At 42.4% G+C, this 21340-nt stretch overlaps 1 protein-coding gene across 3 annotated transcripts in view; it reads left to right on the top strand.

The window, feature by feature from the left end:
* Positions 1 to 21340, top strand: part of ehbp1 (EH domain binding protein 1) — a 389620-nt gene that overhangs the window by 120716 nt on the left and 247564 nt on the right. For all 3 annotated transcript variants that reach the window (XM_060831882.1, XM_060831884.1, XM_060831883.1), the window contains one exon: positions 15353 to 15484. In XM_060831882.1, the coding sequence (XP_060687865.1) occupies positions 15353 to 15484 (132 nt within the window). The remainder of the gene's footprint in view (positions 1 to 15352; positions 15485 to 21340) is intronic.

Below are 21340 nucleotides of genomic sequence, written 5' to 3'. Positions count from 1 at the left end.
ATAGAGGCCTGGTCTATCCACACAGAGAAATAGGCCCACTCACAGGAATACAGTTCATTGTAAAAAGGTGTAGTTAACCTACAGGGAATGGTCCACTCCAGGATGCAGCAAATGTTCATCTCCCAGTGCGCACACGCCTGTTCAGTCTTTGAGGCTGAGTCTACCCACAGAGGAACAGTTCATTTGGAAAGGTGCATTATCTCATAGTGTCGAGTGCGTGGTGTTGGAAAAGCACAGCATGTCAGGCAGCATTCGAGGAGTAGTCGAATCAACGTTTTGGGCATAAACTATTCATTAGGAATGAGGCTTGTGGGCCGGGGGCTGAGAGATAAATTGGAGGGGGTGGGGCAGGTAGCTGAGAGGACGAAGTTGGGGGGTGAAGAAGTGTGGGTACATGTATTGCACTTTCTGCGATGGCAGGGAAAGGTGTCGGAAGTGGGGTGAGGTCTCTCTGAAATGATGCTAGGGGTGGGGAGGTAAATGTATCCCTCGTGATGGGGTCTATTTGTAGGTGGCAGAGAATGATGCGATGTGTAAGGAGGTTGGTGGGGTGGAAGATGTGGACCAGGGGAGTTCTGTGCTTGCATTGGGAGAGGTGGGAGGTGGAGGAGATGTGCTGGAGGGCATTGTTGACCACGTGGGAGGGGAAACTGTGGTCTTTTAAGGAGGAGGGCATCTGAGATTTTCTGTGGTGAAATTGGTCATCCTGAGAACGAATGCAGTCGATGCAGAGGAATTGGAAATAAGCAATGGCGTTTTTACAGGAGGCAGGGTGGGAGGTGGTGTAGTGCAGGTAGCTGTGGGGGTTAGTGGGTTTGTAATAATCTCAGTGGTTAGTCGGTCGCCAGAGATGGAGAGGTCCAGGAAGGGAAGGGAGTGTCAGATAGTCCAGATGAATGTGACTTCGGGATGAAAGGTGTTAGTGAAGTTGATTAACTTTTCAACCTATTTGTGGCAACCTGAGGTAGTGCCGATTCAGTTAGTCATCGATGTAGCAGAGGAAAAGGTGGGGAATGGTGCCTGTTTGGCTGCAGAAGATGGACTGTTCCTCATATCCAACAAAGACGCAGGCATAGCTGGGTCCATGGCTACCCCTTTGGTTTGGAGGAAGTGGGAGGATTGGAAGGAGAAGTTGTTGAGGGTGGGGACCAGTTCAGCCAGGCGGATGAAGGTCATACTGGTTGGGATGGTGAGAAAGGAAGAAATGGAGAGCTTGGAGGCCTTAGTTGTGGTGGATAGATGTCTACAGGGACTAGGGTGTGGGTGGTGTCCCGAATGTAGGTTGGGAGTTCCTGGAATGGGGGTGGGGTTGGGGGGCAGGGGCAGAATGGTAGGATGGTGTCAAGGTATGCAGAGATGAGTTCAGTGGGACAGGAGGCAGTTGAGACAATGGGTCAGCCAGGGAAGTTAGGTTTGAGAATCTTCAGTAGGAAGTGGAATAGAGTGGAGCAAGGTTCATGGACGATGAGGTTGGAGGCTCTCAGCTACCTTGCCCCCCAGCCCCATCCTCCTCCCTTCCAATTTTCCCAGCCCTCCCCCGGCCACAAGCCTTATTTGTGAAAGGCTTATGCCCGAAACATCAATTCTCCTGCTCCTCAGATGCTGCCTAACCCACTGTGCATTTCCAGCACCACACTCTACGCTGGCTACATAATTCAGCCAGTTTAGGAATCGGGTTCCCAAAAATAAAGCCAATAGCAGCAGTACACACTGGATGTGAGTAGCCATCTCAGTCAGTCCCCTGGCTGAGATGTCCTTGACATTGATCCAGTTCCCACAGAGACAGCTCGAGATTCAACAGGATGTTTGCCACTCCTGTTTATATTTTATTAACCAGTACAAATTACAAACAATTACCAATAAACAGACCCCCAAACCCCACCATACAACCAGTTCACAGGGGAAACAAAATGAGAGGACAAATTTCAAATCCCACCTTGCCAAAAACAGTAGACGCAATTACAAACAAACAGTCTGATAAACCGAATAATGAAACAGTGCATATTTCACAGACACCCCTGGCAACCTAGCAAACCACCCGTCTTCCCATCTTTCAGCCACTCAAAGATAGCCTGCCCCTACATCCCTTCCAGCTGTCAGTCCAACTCATTCCCCTTGTGGCCAACTCTCGGACATCCCGTCCTCCCCGTCCACTCCAGCGTACAGAATACATTGTCAGAAATAGAATCCACAACCAAAAGCAGAATCTATTCTGGTATGCAGAGTCCACTCCTGAAGGCAGCAAATGTACACCCCACAGCACATACCACGGATGTTCAGTCTCCATAGAGGCCTGGTCCATCCATAAAAGATCAGGCCCAAGTTCAGGAACAGTTCATTGTAAAGATGCAGTTAACTCAGAGGTTTGGACAACTCCCAAAGGAGGACACAGCAAATGCTCACTTCCCAGCATACACAGGTATGCAGTCTTTTCAGAAGCCTAGTCCACCTACAGAGGAACAGTTCATCTGGAAAGGTGCATTTTTTCACAGGGGCTCAGTCTCAACATCAAAAAAGTGAAAACACATGCAAAAAAAAACAAGAATGCAAGGGCTAAGCCCTGCCACAAAATCAGCAAAATCCTTTTCTCAAAGTAAAAGAAAAGAGTAACACACAGGCTGTAACAATTCCCTAATGAGAACTGAATTACACCTGAAACACTGACTGTGTAAATCAGTCCTCAATTTAAAGGAATACCAGTTAACAAACTGGCTATATAGTTCAAACCACTTCAGGAATCAGGTTCCCCAGAAAAAACAGAAACCAACAGCAGCAGTACACACTGGATGTGGGCAGCCATCTCAGAGTCAGTCTCCTGACACAAATGGAGAGTCCTTGGCACTGATGCAACCCTCAGAGTAAACAGAATGTCTGAAACTCCCATTTATCTGTCAGCCAGAGCTCCATTATTGGATGAGATTAACAGCCCCAATCAGGGAACTCATTTTATGAAGTCCACTTGGCTGACCTTGTTATAATCACTACAGCATGTGATCTTCCCTACAAGCATTGCAAAATTCTTATTTGCATCCCAGGTTTTTAATTCTTCCAATTAATTGCTTTCTCATTTCAGGCAAGCACACGTTACCTTTCAGTGCCTCCCACGTGTGTGCGACTTTTCTGAATGTGTGGTATACTCTTATTTTCAACAGACTTAAACTCATGGGGGTTTTCTTAAACTACCTTATGTCATACTTTGCTGCTGCTGAACATGGGGTTCCTCTTCTTTTGTGTCGTCTTTTTCTTTGATCACTTCAGTTTGCAGCAATAAACCTTGTTGCTCCGACTGTAAGCTGCTGTTTTGAAAGCAATTGCTGGAAGGTGTGATAGTGTTGGCTGGAAGGGAAAGTGCCTGACCATCAGCTTGCACTTCCCATAACAAAGTATCTGAGATTGGGCATTCTGGATGACTAGGAATATTATTCATTGTGCCACTGGGTCATGTGTTTTATTGACACTTCAGTGCATGTGCTCGTCAGCCAGACTGAGGTAAAGAAATCATTGATGCAATTTGGTTTGAAAGTTTGTGGTAATTTGTTAAAACAAAGTACAGTCAATCTCTAGAACTTGAAGCAAGTTTACATAAAGGAGTCATGATGTGGAGAAGCTGGTGTTGGACTGGGGTGTACAAAGTTAAAAATCACACAACACCAGGTTATAGTCCCACCAGGTTTATTTGGAAGTACGAGCTTTCAGAGCACTGCTCCTCCATCAGGTGGTTGTGGAGCAGGACCATAAGACACAGAATTTATAGCAAAATATTTCAGTATCATGCATATTTCAGTAACATAGCTTGCTGTCAAGTCTTTCATCTTTTAGAATAGGTTGCAGGTTTCAGTTCATTAATATGTAAATCTCAGAACTTCTTTTAAGTCATATTCTCGAGATAATTTAAGGTTTTATAGAAAAAAGTGACATCTGAGCTCCAGCAATGTGTTAAAGGTGTGAGGTTAGAGTCTTTATGTATTCCAACCTTGAGTCAGACTGGTTCTATTTCCAAAGTGGAATTTTAAAAATATTCCATGGATTGACTGCCTGCTGATTTTTGAGCAACATAGGATGTATCTGCAAATATAATTCACCCCACAGACCTATTTGTGTGTGTGTGTGTGAGAGAGAGTGAGTGAGTGAGTATGTAGTGCAGTGGGGTCACCTGTAGTGTGACATGAACCCAAGGTCCTGGTTGAGGCCATCCTCGTGGGTACCAAACTTGGCTAACAGCCTCTGCTTGGCCACTCTGCATTGTTGCTTATCCCAAAGTTTGCCTTAGAGGATAGTCACCCAAAGGTCTGAGGCTGAATGCTGAACTGAGAATTTATAAATTATTACGTGGATTGACTGCCTGCAGATTGTGCACATTTTGAACAAAATAAAATGTATCAGCAAATATAATTCTGCAAATGGACATTCGAAAATAGAACCAGTCTGACTCAACATTGGGATACAGACAGACACTAACTGCATACCTTTAATGCATTGTCTGAGCTGAGATGTCATTTTTAAAAAATAAAAGTTATCTTGAGAACTTGACTTAAAAGAAGTTCTGGGATTTACATATTAATGAACTGAAACCTGCAATCCATTCTAAAAGATGAAAGACTTAACTGCAATCTAGATTTATTCAATATATAATTTCAGTTGCATGACAATGTAATCTTTTGCTATAAATTCTGTGTCTTATGGTGCTGCTCCACAGCTATCATATGAAGGAGTGTGCTCTGAAAGCTAATGCTTACAAATAAACCTGTTGGGACTGTAAGCTGGTATAGTGTGATTTTTAAATACTGTACATTAAGGAGTCATGATTTGGAGATGCCAGTGTAGGACTGGGGTGTACAAAGTTAAAAATCACACCACAACACCAGGTTAAATTAAATCTGTTGGACTATAACCTGCTGATGTGTAATTTTTAACATTGTATATAAAGGAGGTCATTAACGTACAGCATGGCCCTTCACAACCTCAACCCTTCACTGGTTCACCTCATAACAAAGCACTTCCTTCCTTAATTCATTCATGGGATGTGGGACTCACTGGCCAGGCAAGCATTTACTGCCCATAAGTGCTGTCTGGGAAAAGTCAGCCATGTAATTATGGGCCTGGGATTACATGTAGGCCAGACTAGGTAAGGATGGCAGGTTTCCAATCCTAAAGGACATTTGTGTATCAGTTAAAAATGGACTCCCCCACATGTTAGTTTCTGACTGAGCAGCAGTTTCAACCAGCTCCTTCTATATTGGTGTGGGTCTGCAGTCAATGTGAGTGAGCTTCAGAACATTTCATCATCGAGATGTACAACATGGAAACTGACCCTTTGGTCCAACTCATCTGTACCAATCAGGTATCCCAACCTAATCTAGTCCCACCTGCCAGCATTTGGCCCATATCCCTCCAAACCCTTCCTATTCACATATTCATGATTTTTAAATGTTGTAATTATACCAGCCTCCACCACTTCCTCTGGCAGCTCATTCCATACAAGCATCAGCCTTTGCCTGAAAAGTAGCCCCTTAGATCCCTTTTAAATCTTTCCCCCCTCACCCTAAACCTATGCCTTCTAGTTCTGGACTCCCCCATCCCAATCTTGTCTGTTTACCTTATCCATGCCCTTCATAATTTTATAAACCTCTATGAGGTCACCCCTCAGCCTTCAACACTCTAGGGAAAACAGCCCCAGCCTGTTCAGTCTCTCGCTACAGCTCAAATCCTCCAACCCTGACAACATCCTTGTAAATCTTTTCCGAACCCTTTCAAGTTCCACAACAACGTTCTGATAGGTGGGTGACCAGAATTGCGCGCAATATTCCAAAAGTGGCCTAAACAATGTCCTGTACAGCTACAACATGACCTCCCAACTCCTGTACTCAATGCTGTGATCAATAAAGGAAAATATACCAAATGCCGCCTTCACTGTCCTATCTACGCGTGACTCTACTTTCAAGGAACTACAAGCCTGCATTCCAAGGTCTCTTTGTTCAGCAACATTCCTCAAGACCTTACCATTAAGTATATAAGTTTTCCCCTGATTTGTGTTTCCAAAATGTAACACCTCATATTTATCTAAATTAACTCCATCTGCTACTCCTCGGCCATTGGCCCATTTGATCAAGATCCCAGAGTGCTGTGTGGTAAGTTTCTTTGCTGTCCACTACACCTCCAATTTTGGTGTCATCTGCAAACTTACTAACAGTAACTCTTACGTTCACATCGAAATCATTTATATAAATAACAAAAAGCAGTAGATCCGCACCGATCCTTGTGGCACTCCACTGGTCACAGGCCTCCACCACCACCCTCTGTCTTCTACCTTTGAGCCAGTTCTGTATCCAAATGGCTAGTTCTCCCTGCATTCCCGAAGATCTAACCTTGCTAACCAGTCTCCCATGGTTAGTCGAATGTCTTACTGAAGTCCGTTTAGATCACATCTACTGCTCTGCCCTCATCAATCCTCTTTGTTACTTCTTCAAAAAACTCAATCAAATTTGTGAGACATGATTTCCCATGCACAAAACCATGTTGACGATCCCTAATCAGTCCTTGCCTTTTCAAATACATATAAATCCTGTCCATCAGGACTTTCTCCAACAACTTGCCCACCATTGATGTCAGGCTCACCGGTCTATAGTTCCCTAGCTTGTCCTTACCACCTTTCTTAAATAGTGACACCATGTTAGCCAACCCCAGTCTTCTGGCACCTCACCTGTGACTATGTTGGTGCGAAGGGCCTGTTTCCACACTGTAAGTAATCTAATCTAATCTAATCTAATATCTCGGCAAGAGGCCCAGCAATCACTTCACTAGCTTCCCACAGAATTCTGAGAAACACCTGATCAGTCCTGGGGATTTATCCACCTTTATGTTTTAAGATGTCCAGCAGCACCAGCTCTGTAACATAACATATTAATCGATAACTCAGTCCAATTTTCAGCAACATTGGAAAGCATCTGCATTCCAGTATCATCAGCAATGTCAGTGTTTTCAAAGTTAACCATGATTCAACACATTCTTAAATGTAAAAATCTGATAAACTGTCATAAAAATGTAATATTCAAACTTAATGCTTTCAGACTCATCTATTTTCAATGTGGTAGTGCTACAACACAATTGTTAGCAGATTTAATCTTTACGTGATAGTCGAAGACATCTTTGTCATCAGTATTTGAAAGCAGGCTAAAGAATTTGGGGGCACGGTGGCACAGTGGTTAGCACTGCTGCCTCACAGCGCCAGGGACCTGGGTTCAATTCCCGCCTCAGGCGACTGACTGTGTGGAGTTTGCACGTTCTCCCCGTGTCTGCGTGGGTTTCCTCCGGGTGCTCCGGTTTCCTCCCACAGTCCAAAGATGTGCGCGTCAGGTGAATTGGCCATGCTAAATTGCCCGTAGTGTTAGGTAAGGGGTATATGTAGGGGTATGGGTGGGTTGCGCTTCGGCAGGTCGGTGTGGACTTGTTGGGCCGAAGGGCCTGTTTCCACACTGTAAATAATCTAATCTAATTTCATACAAATGGGAATGGAATCCCTGGGTGTTGGGAGGGTGCAAAAACTGGAATGGGAGGCTTTCATATTGAGAGACTTAGCAGAAGAAACACGCACTGATATATTGTTCAAAAGCATCAAGTATTTTGACATGATAATACTGAGAAAATAAATTTGTCCAGACTATGAGACATAATTTTAAGCTCACTACCTAAAAGGCATAAATGGCAAGGGGATTTCTTTTTATGTGAAGTATTGTTGAGACAAGGATTTCATGATCCAAAGACATGCAATGTATTCAAAGGAAAGTGGATAAATATTTTAGAAGCAGAAGCGTTCAAGGATAAAAGGGAAAGGAAGAGCAGCCTTTTTTTCAGAGAGCTAGTACAAACACTGGGCTATAAGGCCTTATTTAATATATTAGAATCAATGGTTTTTTTTCTCGAAATGCCTCATTTCGTGCTAGTTTACTTAACTTTTCCAGCAGTACTCATACTGAATAGTTATAGTTATCTTGCTAGTTATCTGCCCAGCTTTTATCTAGTTTTCAAAATTTATTCAGAATAAGAACCAGGGAACACCGTATCGAAGGAAGGGATCCATTTAGGATGGAGATGAGGAATTTATTCTCTGTGTAGTGAATTTTTGGAATTCTTTGCCCTCAAAATCTGTGGAAGCTCAATCAAGAGCATGTTTAAGATTGAGATCCATAGATGTTGATATGCTGATGGGACAGAAAATTGTTGTTGAAATGGAAAATCAGCTATGAGCTGATTGAGTGGGCAAATGGGCTTGAAGGGCCCAATAGCCTACTCCTACTCCTATTTCTTATGTTCTTTATTTTCCTGGCAAAGTAGGGTATTCACAGCTTAAAGTTCAGTTGTGCCAATTATTTTGTAGTCCCGGTCTCATTCATTCATTAGTTCTCTCTTTATGAAGTTCATGCTGAGTCATATTTATAGACTTGCAGTTTCTGGCAATATTACCAATCAGCTGCCTTGCCAACAAGCCAAAGTTAGCAATGTAAGCCCGTCAGTTATTCTTCAGGAGTTCCATTCGGTGTGGTAGGAGACCTCAATAAAGAAAGATCCAGAGCTTCACAAAAGTGTATTAGTAATAATGTTGGCCGATCTCAGTAATTTCCCTCACTTTGACAGGATTTTAGAGTTCTTCAAAATGACAGATTCAAGTGAATTTGAGAATCAGATTACTCTGATACACTATAGGTGATCCAAGGCTGTATAGTTCCAGAAGCTATGCAAGCAATAGTATTTTTCTACATAGAATGTAGAACATAGAAACGTACAACACAGAACAGGTCCTTCGGCCCACGATGTGCCGAGAATTACTCTTAATCTAAAATAAAATAACCTAACCTGTGCACCCCTCAATTCACTGCTATTCATGTGCATTGTTTATGTACTGTCTCAACTTTTAATTAGATTAGATTACCTACAGTGTTTTACCTTCGGCCCAACAAGTCCACACTGACCCGCCGAAGCGCAACCCATCCATACCCCTACATTTACCCCTTACCTAATACTACGGGCAATTTAGCATGGCCAATTCACCTGACCCGCACATCTTTGGACTGTGGGAGGAAACCCACGCAGACACGGGGAGAATGTGCAAACTCCACACAGTCAGTCGCCTGAGGCGGGAATTGAACCCAGTCTCTGGCGCTGTGAGGCAGCAGTGCTAACCACTGTGCCACCGTCTAGCAGTCACTTAAATATCCCTAATGACTCTGCTTGCACCAGCATCACTGTTGGCAATGCATTCTATGCCTTCATAGCTCTGCATGAAGAACCTACCTCTGACGTCTCCTCTATACCTTCCTCCTAATATCTTAAAACTATGACCCCCCCCACCCCCACCCCACCCCCACCCCGTGCCAGTCAATCCTGCCCTGGGGAAAAGTCTGGCTATTGACTATATCCATACCTCTCATTATCTTGTATACCTCAATCAGGTCACCTCTCTTTCTCCTTTCCAGAGAGAAAAGTCTGAGCTTAGTCAACCTTTCTTCATAAGACAAGCCCTCAATCCAGGCAGCATCCTGGTAAACCTTCTTTGAACCCTCTCCAAAGCCTCTGTATCTTTCCTATAGTAGGGTGAACAGAACTGGACACAATATTCCAATTGTGATTTCACCAGGGACTTGTAGAGCTGCAGCAAAACCTCGCGGCTCTTAAACTCGATCCCCCTGTTAATGAAAGCCAAAATACCATATGCTCTCTAAACAATTCTATCCACTTGGGTGGCAACTTTGAGGGATCTATATACTTGAACAACAAGATCCCTTTGTTCCTCCACACTGCTGAGAATCCTGTCTTTAATCCTATATTCAGCATACGAGTTCGACCTTCCAAAATGCATCACTTCGCATTTATCCAGTTTGAACTCCATCTGCCGTTTCTCAACCTAACTCTACATCCTGTCTATATCATACTGCAGCCTGCAATAGTTCTTGATACTATCAACAGCACCTCCAACCTTTGTGTCATTGGCAAATGTACTAACCCACCCCTCAACCTCCTCATCCAAGTCATTATAAAACCTACAAAGAGCAGAGGCCCAAGAACAGAGCCCTGCGGGACACCACTCAACACTAACCTCTAGGCAGAATACTTTCCTTCTGCAACCACACTCTGCCTTCTGTCAGCCAACCAATTCTGAATCCAGATAGCCAAATCTCCCTATATGACATACCTCCTGACTTTATGAATTAGCCTACCATGAGGAACCTTGCTGAAGTCCATATACACCACATCCACTGCTCGACCTTCATCGCCCTGTCTCGTCACCTCCTCAAAGAACTCAATAAGATTTGTGAGGCATGACCTGTCCCTCACAAAGCCATGCTGACTGCCTTTAATCACACGATGTTTTTCCAAATAATCATAAATCCTATCCCTCAGAATTCTTTCCAAAACCTTGCTGACCACAGACATAAGACTGACTGGTCTGTAATTGCCAGGGATTTCCCTATTACCCTTCTTGAAAAGAGAAACAATATTTGCCTCCTTCCAATCTTCTAGTACGATTCCCATGGAGAGTGAGGAAACAAAGATCTTCACTAGCGGCTTAGCAACCTCCTTTCTCGCAACATAGGATAAATCTGATCTGGCCCTGGGACTTATCAATCTTAATGTTTGCCAAAATTTCCAGCATATCAATTTCATCAATCTTGATCTGTTCAAACCTTATCCCAGCTCCTCAAAGTTCTCATTCACGACAAGATCTCTTTCCTTAGTGAAAACAGAGGCAAGAAACTAATTTAGGCCTTCCCCTGTCTGCTGAGACTCCATGCACAAGTTCCCTACACTATCTCTGACCGGTGCTACCTTCTCCCTGATCGTTCTCTTATTCCTCACATAAGAGTAAAATTTTTATTTGAATTAAATGATTTTCGATGATTGGGGTAGACTAAAGTTGAAAAGATTATACTCAAGTTATATAGATGAGTGAGCTCTACAATTGGTTAGGATACTGTATTTGCACAGCTGAAAACTTTCATCGTTTCCAGTGCAATTGGATGGGATGAAAGTTCCCTTGCTCTGCTGTTTTTGAGGATCTTGTATTGATCAAGCTTGATAAATCTCAGTCCCACAGCTGAGCATTTCATGTCTGTAAAATGATATGTTAATGTTATGTAAAAGCCTTGGAAATGATGAAAGGTTTTTTTCCTCTGGTCATTTTCCCTCAGAAGACATGGAGGTTAGGTCATTGAATCCATTTGTTTGGCTGAGTTTGGAGTTATTTGATAGACAAGGCAGTTGATGGCTATGGAGTCAGTCAGGAAAGTGGGTGATGAGACTGAACACCGATCAGCCATGATCTTATTGAATAGCAGAGCAGCCTTGAGGGACCAAGTAACCTAATCCTGCTCCTAAATTCTAGGTTTCTAACTGTTGTGCTCAATCTCCATCCTGATTCCAAACTTGAGAAATCCAAGAACAAAATATTCACACTCTTAGATTAAGTGTTTTAACTTTGATTTTGAGATCAGAGCTATGGACTGGATTTAAAATTAGTTGATCTCAAATGAAAGATTTTGTTTTCCCCCTTTGGGTTATGATCCAAGCTAATGGTAATATTGGACAAGTCAGACCTAATGTGAAACCTGGCTTGATAAGTTTTGTTTGTAATGGTATTTTATTGAACATATTCATGAGAGGGTGCCAGTACAGTTTTAACAGAAGAAAATCAAAGTTTATTACACACAAAACAAAAAGGTATTTTACACTATACACCAATAATTTAAGACCATTCTATTAAAAATATCAAATAAATATTCAACTCTTTTGTCTTCAATAACATCCTTACAGATATTCACATACTAGTGAAAGGTCACCTGTGTCTACTTTAAACTTCCACATTCAGTCGGCGCAGCTATCATTGGTTCCTGGAGCTTTCTTCTTATTGACTTTTAAGCACTTTCAGAACAAGCATATAAAACTTCCAGCAATTTTCTAATTCTGAACAATTGATCCTCAGTCACTCAGGACATTTTCCCTATCTCTGATTTTTCTTTTAAAGATTGCTAAAGTTAATGCATTATTCTCGTAGGACTGAACCTGCGCACACTCCCTGGCCTTTTGGATGATTCAATCTTGGTGTCATAGGATACCTTATTGCCAGGCAAACACAATTTTATTTCTTTGACCTTGTTTCTAAAGCTTTGAACTATTCATCCAGAGGGTTTGGATACCTCACTGAGATGCAGGTAAACAAAACCTCAGGTAACTAAAACTGTCCTCTCTTTCTTAACGAGACAATATTAAATTACAAAAAAAAGTCCTAAACTAGACATGGTTCTGTCTACTTTAAAATTCAGGTTTCCAAATAACAATAACTTCATGAAATCTCATCACACCTCTGTGTAGGAGTGGATATGTGGACTTTTCAGAAATGATTCAATCTCGTCAGTTTCCTTTTCCACAATTTATGGATAAATATCTAGACCAGGATTGCAGATTTCGAACTTGATTGAAATTTTGTTTCGTTGAAGCTTTGAGGGTGGGTGAACAGTGAAGATTGAATGAAAGTGGACAGTTTTGGAGTTTTGCTTGGATTACCGTTGATGATTATGGTATATTTCTGTACAGTTTAACCTGCTAAACTGGTATAAATAGGGAAAGTCTAGTTTTTTTTTGAAATGTAGGTTTTTGTGGGCCAAAAGGCTTGTATTTGTTATACTTTCATGATAGAGTCATATAGCACAGAAACAGATCCTTTGGTCCAACTCATTCATTCCAATCAGTTTTTCCAAAACTAAACTAGCCCCATTGACCTGCTCTTGGCCCATATCCAGCTAAACATTTCTTCTTTGTGTATCTGGCCAGATATCTTTTAAATGTTATAATTGTGCCTGCCTCTACCACTTCCTTTGGCAGTTTATTTCATGTGTACCACACTCTGTGTGAAGAACTTGCCCCTTAGGTCCCTTTTAAATCTTTCTCTGCTCGCCTTAAACCAATGCCGTCTAGTTTTGAACTCCCTCTACTCTAGGGAAAAGACCTTTGCTATTCACCTTGTCTATGCCCCTCGTGATTTTATAAGCCTCAATAAGGTCATCCCCTGAACCTCTTATGTTCAAGGGGCAAAGGGTCCCAGCCTATGAAGCAATCATTTGTGCTTAATTTATTCCACCTGCACCTAGAAAACCTTCATGTCATAATCCTTGCATTCCAGGTTTAGTAAATGTGAGATGATAGTCAAGGCTTTGTTCTCAACAGTTGATCTTTTCAGTAATGTTCTGCTGAATGTGGTTGATCCTCTGGATTCCATGGTGTGTAGGAGTTGCAGAAAATTGACCCTTGCACTGAGTTATGTTATAGGACTAGGAGTTTCAGGCTTTGGTTATTAAGTCGTCCGGCTCTGTATGACCACCATCCCTGAAAAAATCCACTGTGTACTATGTTCATTATTCAGCAGAATAATGTTACAATTTTAGCTGACCAAAGATATTACATTTCTTTACTATGTTGTGGTGGTGAAAATAAGAATATTCAACTTGACCTGGTGGGTAGAATTCATTCTTCCTGACAGAAATAGAAAAGCAAGCTGGCTGCTTCTATATTGGTTCAGCATATTCCCCAGTCTGCATTTACCACTCAGGCATTACTGCACAAGAAAAATACTGACAAGTTGTATTTTTGGACTACAGTGGAAATATTATTTTGATGAGGGTTTTAGACCTGGCATTGTGAAAATACAGAACTCATAAATTTTTTTGGGGTTGTCTTTGAGGTCTTGGTTCAACTCAGATATATTGACAGGTCTCTTTGAATTAGTAACTACCTTTTATCTTAGCCTGCCTGGCACACTCTCCTCATTCCTGATGAAGGGCTCTGGCCCGAAACGTCAAATTTCCTGTTCCTTGGATGCTGCCTAACCAGCTTTAACCAGCAACACATTTTCAGCTCTGATCTCCAGCATCTGCAGACCTCACTTTTTACTCTTTGAATTAGTAACACAACTTGTGGATTACAACAAATAAACAAAAAAAAATAGTTATTTTTCAATTAAACAGATGCTCCACTGTCCTGACCATCTTCCTTACCTTGTATTGTTGATTATTAAACTTCATATTGGTCACACTCCTGATTGTACTATCTTTAACCAAGTTCTGTCATAGTAAATGGGTATTTCTGGTGGTGAGGAAATTTCGGGGAGGTACCGTATATACTCGAGTAATAATTAATCTCAGATAAAAGTTAACCCCTTAGTTTTAGCCAAATAACCTCGAATTTTCAATCTATCTCATGTAAAAATCGACATTAGTTCTTCACAGATAACAGGTTACTGTTTATGAGTCGGTGTGCCGCCGTCACGTCCCGCTCCAGTGTTCCAGTCAGCCGGTTGTTCCCGCTCTACTCCGCTCCCGGCCCTCCAGTCCGCTGGCTGTTGCTTTCCACTTAAGGTTTTCAGAATTACCATAATTCGTTTCTTTTTCATTCGTTTAGAGATCACTTGGGCTTCTGCTAAAGATATTGTATGAATTTTGACAAGCATGAATTTCAGCCCCTCAAAAGTAGTATTCATGTAATAGTTGACCCCATAAGTTTAACCTTAAAAAGTAGTCAAAGCATTTGTCTATTACTCGAGTATATACAGTACTTTGCGATAGTCCTGATTTTAAAAAAAGACTCATAAAACTGATTCTAGGTACGTTTAGTAATGTTACTACAAAAAAGCTTTTAATTTGAAAATTATGATAGAAAGACTAAACTTAAGTAATTTCAAGATTTAATAAAACTACTTTTTTTTGTATCATGCTCATTGTGATTTTGGAGTATGTTCAGGATATTATTGATTGCGACAAAGATACAAGTGTGAAGCCCTCATTGTGTTCCACTGGCCTCGTATCTACAAAGTCTTGATTGAATACGTTCAAAGAAATGTAATTGAAGATAAGACAATTAATGCTGGTATTTACATTGAAATATTTATTTATTGTAGCAGCGAATTTAGTTTCTGAAGCATTATCTTCCTAATTCACTTGTAACATATTCCAAACACTAAGATGCAAATCATTTTGTTTACGTTAGTCATTGAGAGCTATCTGTTATTCCACGTTTTAGACCACCTGATTTCCCCTTGCAATGGAATTCCTTGCCCCACCTCTGCGTGTTGTGTACCTGCATAATGTAGCTTTTCATAGAACTGTATTGACCACTGTATGATCTCTCTCTCTCAATGCCGCATTCTACCCACCTTGTTAAATTTTAAAATTTTGGGCAAGTGCAGCAGGTTTTATTCCGAGCTTTTTCTCATTGATGTCTTTACATTGATCTCTTTTAATAGTTTATACATAAGATTGAAGATCATGTGTAAAAGTATGGAATAAAGTTATGTAACTAACTTTTGCAGAACTTATCAATAAACTCAATATTTTGGAAGAGGAGGAGGAGCCCCCTATCACAAAACTCGATCCATTTAGAGAGTTTGATACTCCTGGACTGAATCCTTTTGGAGACCCAGATGATGATCCTGATATAGAAGGTATAAAGTTTTATTTCACTGTATTACGTACAAAATGGCAATTTTAAAATACAACAGTACAGATTTTGCAATAACGCTGTTTCATGTTGTCGTTGAGAGTTTATACTCTTGTAAAGCTTTGGTTCTTAAAAAAAACAATTGGCACAAGGCATTATGCCATGAGAATAATAATTGTCATTCACTCAGTCCTGCTGGTTGTTTTGCTAATATTTTAGAAACCGCACTATCGTTCTCATGATTTGAAAATGCCTGTGTTGGACTGGGGTGTACAAGGTTAAAAATCACACAACACTAGGTTATTGTGCAACTGGTCTAATTGGAAACACTAGCTTTTGGAGTGCTGCTCCTTCATCAGCTACAGACAAAACAACCTGATTAGGGAGCAGTGCTCTGAAAGCTAATGCTTCCAATTAAACCTGTCGGACTATAACCTGGTGCAGTGTGATTTTTAACCTAATATTCGTAACTCGCTCCTGACATAGTCGCGATTTATAGAGATGTACAGCATGGAAACAGACCCTTCGGTCCAACCTGTCCATACTGACCAGATATCCCAACTTAATCTAGTCCCACTTGCACCCGGCTCATATCCCTCCAAACCCTTCCTATTCATATACCCATCCAGCTGCCTTTTAAATGTTGCAATTGTACTCATCTCCACCTCTTCCTCTAGCAGCTCATTCCATACACGTACGATCCTCTGCATGAAAAAGTTGCCTCTTAGGTCTCTTTTATATGTTACCCCTCTCACCTTAAACCTATGCCCTCTAGTTCTGGATTCCCTCACCTCAGGGAAGAGATTTTGACTATTTATCCTATCCAAGCCCCTCATGATTTTATAAACTTCCATAAGGTCACCCCTCAGCCATCGATGCTCCTGGGAAAACAGCCCCAGCCTGTTCAGCCTGTCCCTGGAACGGCACGCTGGTTCAGTGGTTAGCACTGCTGCCTCAGTGCCAGGGACTCAGGTTTGATTCCAGCCTTGGGCGATTGTCTATGTGGTATAGAGGGGGATGTCAGAGGAAGGTTCTTTATGCAGAGAGTTGTGAATGCATGGAATGTGTTGCCGGTGGTGCTGGTGCAAGCAGAGTCATTAGGGACAGTTAAGCGACTGCTGAACATATGCACGTGGATAGCAGAGTTGAGCGGTGCGTAGGTTAAGTTATTTAATTTTACATGAGGATTAATCCTCGGCGCAACATCGTGGGTCAAAGGGCCTGTTCTGTGCTGTACTGTTCTATGTTCTATGTTCTATATTAAGTGGATACAGAACTGGCTCAAAGGTAGAAGATAGAAGGTGGTGGAGGAGAGTTGTTTTTCAGACTGGAGGCCTGTGACCAGTGGAGTACCACAAGGATCGGTGCTGGGTCTTCTACTTTTTGTCATTTACATAAATGATTTGGATGCGAGCATAAGAGGTACAGTTAGTAAGTTTGCAGATGACACCAAAATTGGAGGTGTAGTGGATAGCGAAGAGGGTGACCTTTGATTACAACGGTATCTTGATCAGATGGGCCAATGGGCTGAGAAATGACAGATGAAGTTTAATTCGGATAAATGCGAGGTGCTGCATTTTGGGAAATCAAATCTTAGCAGGACTTATACACTTAATGGTAAGGTCCTAGGGAGTGTTGCTGAACAAAGTGACCTTGGAGTGCAGGTTCATAGCTCCTTGAAAGTGGAGTCGCAGGTAGATAGGATAGTGAAGAAGGCGTTTGATATGCTTTCCTTTATTGGTCAGAGTATTGAGTACAGGAGTTGGGAGGTCATGTTGCAGCTGTACAGGGCATTGGTTAGGCCACTGTTGGAATATTGCGTGCAGTTCTGGTCTCCTTCCTATCGGAAAGATGTTGTGAAACTTGAATGGGTTCAGAAAAGATTTACAAGGATGTTGCCAGGGTTGGAGGATCTGAGCTACAAGGAGAGGCTGAACATGCTGCGGCTGTTTTCCCTGGAGCGTCAGAGGCTGAGGGGTGACCTAATAGAGGTTTACAAAATTATGAGGTGCAAGGACAGGGTAAATTGGCAAAGTCTTTTCCCTGGGGTCAGGGAGTCCAGAACTAGAGGGGATAGGTTTAGGGTGAGAGGGGAAAGATATAATAGAGACCTAAAGGGGCAATATTTCACACAGAGAGTGGTACGTGTATGGAATGAGCTGCCAGAGGAAGTGGTGGAGGCTGGTACAATTGCAACATTTAAAAGGCATTTGGAAGGGTATATGAATAGGAAGGGTTTGGAGGGACATGGGCCGGGTGCTGGCAGGTGGGACTAGAATGTGTTGGGATATCTGGTCGGCATGGACGGGTTGGACCGAAGGGTCTGTTTCCATGCTGTACATCTCTATGACTCTATGACTAAGTGGTGCACATTTCTAGATAGTGTTGCTTTTCGAAGCAGTGAGGAGAATGCTTTGAAGCTGAGCAACGCAGGTAATGTTTGAGTTGAGGAGAAACTGCTTGATGAAGGCCCTTGAATTTGTTTTTAGCTTGTTGTAAATCAGTAAATATGTGGGCAGTCAGATGCATCCAGAGCCTGCAAACTGTGAACATATCTCTTGCTCTGCCACTGTCCAGGCAAGTTGTTAGACAGAAAATCTAAGAAAGCTGAAAAGAAAAAAATTCTTACAAGAAAACAAATAGGTTCACCTGATCAATTCTTGAAGTGCGAAAAGACTAGCAGTTTGTCATCATTGCTGAAATTAAAAGGAACTGTGTGAGATAACTGCTGGTGCAGTTGGGGTCTATGTACATAGATCTTTGAAAGTTGCCACTCAGGTGGATAGAGCTTGTAAGAAGGCCTATGGTGTATTAGCGTTCATTAGCAGAGGGATTGAATTCAAGAGTCGTGAAGTGATGTTGCAGCTGTACAGGACTTTGGTTAGGCCACATTTGGAGTACTGTGTGCAGTTCTGGTCGCCTCACTTTAGGAAAGATGTGGAAGCTTTGGAGAGGGTGCTGAGAAGATTTACCAGGATGTTGCCTGGAATGGAGAATAGGTTGTACGAGGACAGGTTGAGAGTTCTCGGCCTTTTCTCGTTGGAACGGCGAAGGATGAGGGGTGACTTGATAGAGGTTTATAAGATGATCAGAGGAATAGATAGAGTAGACAGTCAGAAACTTTTTCCCCGGGTACAACAGAGTATTACAAGGGGACATAAATTTAAGGTGAAGGGTGGAAGGTATAGGGGAGATGTCAGGGGTGGGTTCTTTACCCAGAGAGTGGTGGGGGCATGGAATGCGCTGCCCGTGGGAGTGGTAGAGTCAGAATCATTGATGACCTTTAAGCGGCAATTGGATGGGTACACAGATGGGTGCTTAATCTAGGATAGATGTTCGGCACAACATCGTGGGCCGAAGGGCCTGTTCTGTGCTGTATTGTTCTATGTTCTATGTTCTATGCTATTCGGATGTGTTTAAACTAGCTCAGCAGGGGGATGGGAACCGGAGGTGTAGTTGCAGTGGCCAGGAGAATGAGAATAGGAAGGACCGGGACAGGATTTCACGGTCACAGGAATGTGCTGGCAGACAGCAAACTGGTTTGAAGTGTGTCTACTTCAACGCCAGAAGTATCCAAAATAATGTAGGTGAGCTTGGAGCATGGATAGGTACCTGGGACTTCGATGTTGTGGCCATTTCGAAAACATGGATAGAGCAGGGTGAGGAATGGATGTTGCAGGTTCCAGGGTTTAGATCTTTCATTAAAAACAGGCAAGGCGGTAAAAGAGGGGTAGGCGTGGCCTTGTTAGTCAAAGATAGTGTAACAGTGGCTGAGAGAATTTTTGATGAGAATTCGTCTACTGAGGTAGTGTGGGCTGAGGTTAGAAACAGGAGAGGAGAGGTCACACTGCTCGGAGTTTTTCATTAGCCTCCGCAGAGTTCCAGGGAGTTGGAAGAGGGGATTAGCAAAATTATCCTGAGTAGGAGTGAAAGGAACAGGGTGGTCATTATGGGGGACTTTAATTTCCCCAACAGTGACTGGAAATGTTCTCGCTCCAGTGCATCGGATGGATCAGTTTTTGTCCAATGTGTACAGGAGGGTTTCCTGACACAGTATGTCGAAGGGCCGACATGAGGGGAGGCCACACTGGATCTGGTGCTTGGTAATGAACCAGGCCATAATTCAGTTACGTTTAGTTTAGCGATGGCAAGAGATAGGTACATGCCACAGGTCAAGAGTTATCAATGGCGCAACGGCAATTATAATGTGATGAGGCAAGAATTAGGATGCATAGAATGGGGTAGCAAAATGCAGGGTGTGCAGACAATCAAAATGTGGAGCTGGTTTAAGGAACAGATATTGTGTGGTCTTGATGCGTATATCCCTGTCAGGCAGGGAGGAAGTGATAAGGTAAGGGAACCGTGGTTTACTACAGAAATTACATCTCTTGTTAACAAGAAGAAGGAGGCTTATGTGTTGATGAAGCAAGGTGGTACAGATGAGGTGATGGAGAGTTACAGATCAGCTAGGAAGGATTTGAGGAGAGAGTTAAGAAGAGCAAAGAGAGGACACGGAGCAGTCTTTAGCAAATAGAATGAAGGAGAACCCTAAAGCTTTCTATAGGTATGTGAGGAATAAAAGGATGATTGGGGTAGGAATTGGGCCAGTCAAAAACAGAAGTGGGAAGTTGAGTGTGGACACTCTAGAGATTGGAGGGATGCAAAATGATCATTTCTCATTGGTGTTTACTCAGGAAAAGGAGAATATTGTAGAGGAGAAGAATGAGGTACGAAATATTAGACCAGAAAGGATCGAGGTTAGTTACGCACAGGTGTAATCAATTCTCGAAGGAGTGAAAGTAGACAAGTCCCCTGCCGGTTGGGATTTATCCGAGGATTCTCTGGGAAGCTGGGGAGGAGCTAACAGAGCCTTTGGCTTTGATATATGAGTCGTCATTGTCTACAGGTTTAGTACCTGAGGACTGGAGGATTGCAAATGTTGCGCCCTTGTTCAAGAAGGGCAGCAGAGATGACCCAGGTAATTATAGACGTAAGTGAGCCTTACTTCTGTTGTTGGCAAGGTTTTGGAAAGGATTGTAAGAGATAAGATTTATGATCATCTAGCAAGCAACAATTTGATTTCAGATAGTCAGCATGGTTTCGTCAAGGGCAGGTCATGTCTCACAAACCTCACTGAGTTTTTTGAGAAGGTGACCAAGCATGTAGATGAAGGTAGGGCAGTTGTCGTTTTATACATGGACTTCAGTAAAGCCTTTGATAAGGTTCCACATGGTAGGCTATTGGAGAAAATGCGGAGGCATGGGATTGAGAGTGATTTAGTAGTTTGGATGAGAAACTCGCTTTCTGAAAGAAGGCAACAAGTGATGGTTGATGGAAAATATTCAGTCTGGAGTCCAGTTACTAGTGGTGTGCCACAAGGATCTGTTTTGGGACCACTGCTTTCGTCATTTTTATAAATGACTTAAACGCAGGAATAGGTGGATAGATTAGTAAATTTGCAGACGACACTAAAGTCGGTGGAGTAGTGGTCAGTGTGGAAGAATGTTACAGGTTGCAGGGGGACTTGGATAGACTGCAGAATTGGGCTGAGATGTGGCAAATGGCTTTCCGTGCAGCTAAATGTGAGGTGATGCACTTTGGGAAGAATAACAGGAAGGCAGAGTACTGGGTCAATGGAAAGATTCTTGGAGTCCATGTGCATAGATCCCTGAAAGTTGTCACCCAGGTTGATATTGTTGTTAAGAAGGCATACGGTGTGTTAGGTTTCATAGGTAGAGGGATTGAATTCCGGACCCACAATATCATGCTGCAGCTATACAAAATACTAGTGCAACCGCACTTGGAATATTGTGTACAGTTTTGGTCTCCCCATTACAGGAAGGATGTGGAAGCATTGGAA

Source organism: Hemiscyllium ocellatum, chromosome 10 (genome assembly GCF_020745735.1).
Source record: "Hemiscyllium ocellatum isolate sHemOce1 chromosome 10, sHemOce1.pat.X.cur, whole genome shotgun sequence".
Lineage (NCBI taxonomy): Eukaryota > Metazoa > Chordata > Chondrichthyes > Orectolobiformes > Hemiscylliidae > Hemiscyllium > Hemiscyllium ocellatum.
The sequence above is the reverse complement of the archived record's forward strand: the minus strand, read 5'-3'. Positions and strand labels throughout refer to the sequence as shown.